The following is a 7,003-nucleotide window of genomic DNA, read 5'->3' as shown; positions in this document are numbered from 1 at the left end:
TGTTACGTTACTGTAGATATGAAGATAATGACAAAAATAACAATATTTTGGCAGCCATCTTGAAATAAAATATGGCGGCCATCTGACATAATTGTTGATGATTGCATAATACTCCCTGATATTGAAAACATAGGTAAAGACCTTTGAATGACAGGGCCAGGTGCTGTAGATATGAAGATTATTGATAAAAATCCAATATTTTGGCGGCCATTTTGAATTTCAAGATGGCGGCCACTAAGTGGCTTATTTTTTGGGGTCTATTTTTTTTAATGATTCTTAGGTATCATAGTATCACTGTTGGAAGTTTCATGCTTTCTTCCAAAAGTGCACGATTTTTCTCCTTAGCCGCTCTACTATAAGAGCATTTCTTTACTTTGCGTTGCGTACGTTGCTTTGCGGCAGGTTTTCTGCAAGTAGGAACCAAGCTTTAGGCATAGGCTAGGCCTATATGGGCCGGGATTTACAAAAAGGTCTTGGACTAGGCCTAAACTATAGCAGGAGCTTGCCTGACCCTATAGTAGGCTGGCCTAGGCCAATAATACAGTAAAATTTTGTTAGTCATACGAACACATTAATTAATTTAACTTAACCTTGAAAAGAAGCCCATCTCGTAAAGAAGACCATAGGCTTCTTTTAAAGATAGCAGAGGATTTTTTTCGAAGTAGTACACTGTACATGAATTTCAAAATAAAAAAAAAACACTTGGTTTATACAGTACAGTATTTAGGTGACCTAATACCGGTTAATACACTCCATGATACAGATTGATGTTACGACAGTGGCTTTATTTATTGCTTTATAGAATTAATTATACTCACAAATTCTAGGCTTCTTTTCCTTTTTTTTTTTTTTTGCGAACTTCGGATGAAATTTTTTCGAGGCTACATTTGCAAAGTCAGGAGAGGAGGGTGGGGGGGAGGCTTCTTTTCAAAATGAATGCTGTAAACTTGGGGAATTCTACTATAAAACAATTAAATAACGCCACCATAGCATTAGTGTGTATCATGGAGTGTATTAACCGGCTTTAAATCACCTACTAGATAAACAAAACGTGTTTTTATTTATTTATTTATTTTTTTATATTTTTTTTTTGCTTCTTTTAGATTCATTTACGCCTACAGTTCATGTACTGTACTATCTCGAAAAAAGGTCCTTGCTATCAAAGAAGTACATACTTCTTTTCGAGATGGCCTTTTTTTAGAGGGCACTTTTGCAAACTAAAGAGGGAGGGCTTCAATTCGAGATGTGTTTCTTTTCAAGATGAAGCCCAATGGGCTTCTTTTCAAGGATTTACAGAATTTTAGTATCCTTAAGTTAAATTTAAATCTTTTAAAGTTTTTTTTTAATTTTTAATGAAAAGAAAAATGAAATCGTTAATTTCCATCTTGGTAGAATGTAAACCTGTATATGACCATACAGTATTCTACAATACTATTGGCCTAGGGAGGCCTTCTACTATAGTTTAGGCTAGCCTAGTCCAAGACCTTGTTGCTAATCCCAGCCCATTCATTCATTTATTTTATTTAGACACGATAGCATTTCAACACAAAGGTTGTTTTATAAATGGTCGTGTATACCCAAAAGACAAATATAATATTATGTATAAAAGAATTATATATAGTATAATAATAATAGAATAATAATTAAAAATATGAATAGCATTACAATTTTGATTTAAAAATCGAAAGAGAAGGCGAAGATCTAATTTCAAATGGGAGACAATTCCATTGATGTGAACCCCTATACACTATGCTACGTTTCTCGAAATTACTCGCAATCAAAATGTCGCAAACTGTAAACAATTTATTTTTCAAATTTAAAAAGATTTTGAATATATAAGGGCATAAGTAGTAGTTTCACAGATTTATACATAAAAATTGACACTTTCCTGGATCTACCGAGATACAGCTCAAACTGTCTAACACTGTTGCAGCTGGTTCATCCCATTTGCAACCGAGGATAACACGTCCCGCCCTATTTTGAAATCTTTGTTTTGCAGCCAAAGTATCACTACAGTTGCCCCAAACTTCGCAACAATATTCAAAATGAGGCAAGATGATAAAATTATATAAGGTAATTAAACATAGACCACGTTCCCTTGATCGCCGGTACACTGAGCATTAGAGACACGTTGGGAAGCATTGTTCATGACATTGGACACAGCGAAAATTGATTCCCCCGTCATACTTGGCTGGCTAGTTTTGATTTACATTTCGCATGTCTAGTTGTCATTGTAAAATGTAAATCAAACCAGTTATGTTTGGGTGGTTTTTGGTTTGCATTTTGGAACAGAATTTGGAGAGTTCGTTTCGAAAAATATTTCTACTCAAATTGCCATTAATCTCAAAAAGAGCATACACTGGACAAAAATATTTTTCTTACAGGGGGTCAAAGGTGTGGAAGCAGTTATCAGATGAGAGAAAAAGATTGTAAAAACGTTTGTTCCTTTAAATATAAATTAAATGAGAGGTATATGAGGGTTTACAAAAATGAGATGCTTCTAAGTATAAACAACTGTATATTTTGTAATAATGCTTCATTAACCACTGAAATAAATATTACACTAACTTTTTTTATAATTGATGCCTAATTATATTGCTGAAAAATAAATTAATTACTTAATGTCATTTAAAAAGTTTTTTTTTAAATTTCATATTAGGGCTCTGCAAATAAAAGCATGCTTATTCGCAGAGTTCCTTTTTCACGAAATGATAATGTCTGTGCACTTACATTATTTTAATTATTATGAATTATTATCACGCATACTGTACAAATTGTATTATATAAAAAAAGTGAAACAAATATTACTTGAATTGAGTTAAATTGAAATGTGATATTTTAGATCTGGTTATATACACCAACATTCTTTTCCGTATGAATCTTTTTAATTGTTTTCCTCTTCGCAGATATTTTACTTACGTTTTATGTTGTAACCATATTGATTGAGGAAAAATGTTTTTCAGCTGGTAAGTTTGTGTCATAAAACCAATTTACGCCACTACATGTTTTAAAAAAATACTAAGAATACTAATTCCAAATTTCAGATTAATAATTCAAAATTGGATTACTAGTTTAAATTCCATATTACTATCTTAACATGTACTTGAAGTGACACTAATGCAGTGGCGTATCCAGAAGACTAGTACTGGGGGAGGGCTGGACTGTACGATACGCCACTGCACAATTTTTTTGATATTTTATAGGCCTATACTATTTTTATTATGTGTTTCGGTGTTTCACTACTACTACGTGTACATCAATAGACTAATACCGAGACATAATGAGCACATTAGAGATGAATGCGAGAACGAAGATTTACCCCAAACTATTATTTGATACCAATAATAATAATAATAATAATAATAATAATAATAATAATAATAATAATAATAATAATAATAATAATAATAATAATAATCCTTATACCACCATTACCCTTGTATTATATCATAAATATTACTTTAATTTAAAATGATGACAATTTAATTTAAAACAATCATATGTATATAAAAAAATATCGATAAAACTTATTTGGAATAGTATATGTTATGATACTTTAAAAAGCTTAATATTTAAAACTAACGAATCCCTAAATCCGCTGGTAACCACTCTCATAAACGTGGAAAGAAATGCCAGGAAAACAGAGTATTTTAAAGAATTTGTCCTTGAAAATGGATGTACAAATTTGAGATGATCTCAACATCGCGGGTTGATTTTAATGTAGTTGTAAATATCTATAGTATAGACATCATGGAGACACAACAATAAAGGACGTGGATAGAAGCAAAACGTTTTTCAAGTTAGTTGAAATGTCACTTTGATGGGGCAAACCAAGCAGGTATACCGTATTCAAAAATTGGACGTACAATAGCACAAAATAATTTTGGAATTACAATCAGTGTCCCTACAATGACCAATTCTATTAATAAAACCCATTAATTTCGAAGCCTTAGATCTGATCTGAGTCATATGCAAAACCCAATCAAATTTTGAGGTAAAACTTACCCCGATGTACTAATAAGAATTAACCTGGCCCAATGTGTCGACACCTATTATATAATTATTAGCATTTTGGCTTAACATAGTTGACCCAGTTAAGCGCATCGATTTGCATTTTGATGAATTCAAAAGCATATATTGTTTATGCTCCAAAGTAGAGTACAAATTAAATCATTTTGAAGTAATTGATGGTCTTCAGGAGATCAAATAGCTCTAAATAAAACTGTATCATCTGCGTATTGCAGTACATGAGATGAAATAACAGACGGCATGTCTAAGAAAATATATATTAAATAACATGAGACCTAAACAGACTCCTGAGGAACACCCGATTGAACCATACAGGTATTAGAAGCATTTCTACGAAATATAACTTGTTGCTTACCTATCAACAATTTTGAAGCATCCTTAATAACTATATAAAGCCATTGCTTTCCCCTTCAGCATAAATATAAAAATACAAAATTACATATGGATCACTAAATTTTATTAAATTCTGTTAGGCATAAACACAAACTATATACCAGATTATTAAATAATCCAAGAGCTAAAAATGAGAAAATATATAAAAGTTTTAGAAACTCCTGACTAATGTTATTCGAAGTTTTAAGTCTGATTATTTTAAAAATAAGTTTCAACAAAGTACTAATGTTATAAAAAGGACATGGAATATTATTAATTTACTACTCAATAAGAGTAAAACTCTAAAATCTCCTAATGGTATCAATTTTAATGGTACAATGTCAAATGACCCGATTGTGATTGCAAATTGTTTTAACGATTTTTTGTTGAAGTTGTTCCACGCTTGCTAGCAAAATTGATAATGCCAATCTTAATTCTAGTTTTAAAGATTATCTTCTAGCTCCTGTAATTAACTCAATGTTTTTAAGTCCCGTTCATGAAACTGAGTTGGTTAATGTTATTATGTCATTTAAAAATAAGGCACCGGGCATTGATAAATTTAATAGGCCTACTAATGTAATAAAACCTATGTGTAATTTTATTTCTAAATCCCTATGTAATATTTTTAATATTTCAATCTCTCAAGGTATCTTTCCTGCCTGACAAACTTAGACAAGCTAAAGCACTCCTGTTTACAATGCTGGGACTAAATCTGAAATAAACAATTTTCGCCCAATTTCTATATCAATGATCTCTATAACTCCTCCAAACGTCTTTCATTTTGTATGCTGATGATACCACCATTTTATATTCTACTAAGTAACGTGGATTCTCTTTTTAAAGTTGTCCATTTGGAACTGAAAGCTGTTAGGCCTACTGATTACTTTTTCTGTTAACAAGTTTTCAGTTAATGTAACCAAGTGTAATGCTATTGTTTTCCATGGTCGTAATAATCCTTTCTAATAAAATAGTTAAATTAAATCATGTGGCTATTCCATTAGTTGACAAAGTTAAATTTCTGGGATGTATTTGTAAAAAATTATCGAAAAACAGGTACGGTATTATTTATAATTTTTCTAAATTTCTAAATTTGCTCCTCAATCAATTGTACGTATTACATGTATTTTTCTCTTATCTTCCCATTTTGAGTTACAGTGTAATATTGTCTGGGCCAACAAATATTCGTATACTCTAGACAGACTTACCAAACACAATAGAAAGCTTTTAGAATTATTTCTTTTTCTCAGACTTTTAGCCATACTATTCCTATATTTTCGTTATTAAAGTTATTAAAATTTGCTGATATTAATAACCTTCAACAATGCGCACTATATTTATTTTTATTTCTCTCTTTTTAACAATTTAATACAGTATAATTTTGATTTTCATAACTATGATACCAGATCTGCTAATGAACTACATTTACCGCAACCTTGTACTGATGCCCTTGTTTTTAACATTCGATTCAGTGGTGCTGAATTCTGGAGCAACATACCTTTTGAGATTAGAAATACAGCTAACAAAAAGTCCTTCATTTATCAACTTAAACATATTCTTATTGTTAATTATTATTAAACAGATAATGATCTTCTTTTATTTATTTATTTATTATACTTGAGTGTTGATTGTTTGTGTTTGTTTGGGCATGTGTTTTGTTTGCCTGTTTCTTGTTTTGTGTGTGTAGAAGTGTGTTTTGCATGTTTATATCTCTATGTAAACTAATTACCTTTCACTTTCATGGCCCCTCCCACACAGGTTTAAATATTCCAGTAAATGTTTACTGAAAAAACTCTAATATTTTTCCAACCGTTGAACACAGAGACAGTGGCCTATAATTGGTAATAGTAAAAACTATATCAAAGGGGCGGGGCTTAGCGTAAAGGTCCATTATCATTCAGTTATAATATGGAGGTATTATTGAGAAGGAGATCACTCAAAAAAGCTACGCGCACGCAGAGCTATGCAAATGAACCAAGAACAAAGCTGCCGCAGCGCGTGAAGAACGTTTGCGCGATGGCTTTGAAGTCTAATGTGTTCCCCGCCACCAAATGCTCAGCAGGCTTTGATTGCCAAAAGATTGAACACGGCGAAATGGAGAGCACATTCTTTTCTCAATGCGCACTACTTACAGCCAATCACTATGACTGCGCAATCGTTTCCATCTTGAAGCTAATACATTGATCTTTCAAGAAATACCAAACATAATTATATTTTCTTTAAAAAAGAGTTTCGAATTTAATGAAACATTTACATTAGCTTTAAAAGTATGGTATATTGCAACTTGAATAATTCCAATTTAACAGATATTAATTAAGGAATGATGGTGGATTATAATAAACTATTTCATTTTAGGGTTAACGAGGGTTAACTATTAAAAAATTCAATTCAGAATCAGAGTAATTTTCAGTTTTACGCTGCCTTAGCTTTTTAGTCAAACAAATCGATATTTAGACAAAATTATAATGAACACAGAAGTAATTTTAACAGAAATATTTTGCGGAATCTGTGTCTGAAATATACACATAATAACATACTAAAAGTCCGAAAAAACCCAATCAGGGGAACATTGTTTATTATAAAGATATTTAATGGGTTAAAAATC

General features: G+C 31.3%; 1 protein-coding gene across 1 annotated transcript in view; it reads left to right on the top strand.

The window, feature by feature from the left end:
• Nucleotides 1–7,003, top strand: part of LOC117123630 (deleted in malignant brain tumors 1 protein-like) — a 33,814-nt gene that overhangs the window by 8,397 nt on the left and 18,414 nt on the right. The window contains exon 2 of the mRNA XM_033269631.1: nt 2,907–2,966. Within this exon, the coding sequence (XP_033125522.1) occupies nt 2,907–2,966 (60 nt within the window). The remainder of the gene's footprint in view (nt 1–2,906; nt 2,967–7,003) is intronic.

Source organism: Anneissia japonica, unplaced genomic scaffold (assembly GCF_011630105.1).
Source record: "Anneissia japonica isolate Jap-2015-1 unplaced genomic scaffold, ASM1163010v1 scaffold287714_len2871179_cov188, whole genome shotgun sequence".
Taxonomy (NCBI): Eukaryota; Metazoa; Echinodermata; class Crinoidea; order Comatulida; family Comatulidae; genus Anneissia; species Anneissia japonica.
Note: the sequence above shows the minus strand (reverse complement) of the source record. Positions and strands in the feature narration are given on the sequence as shown.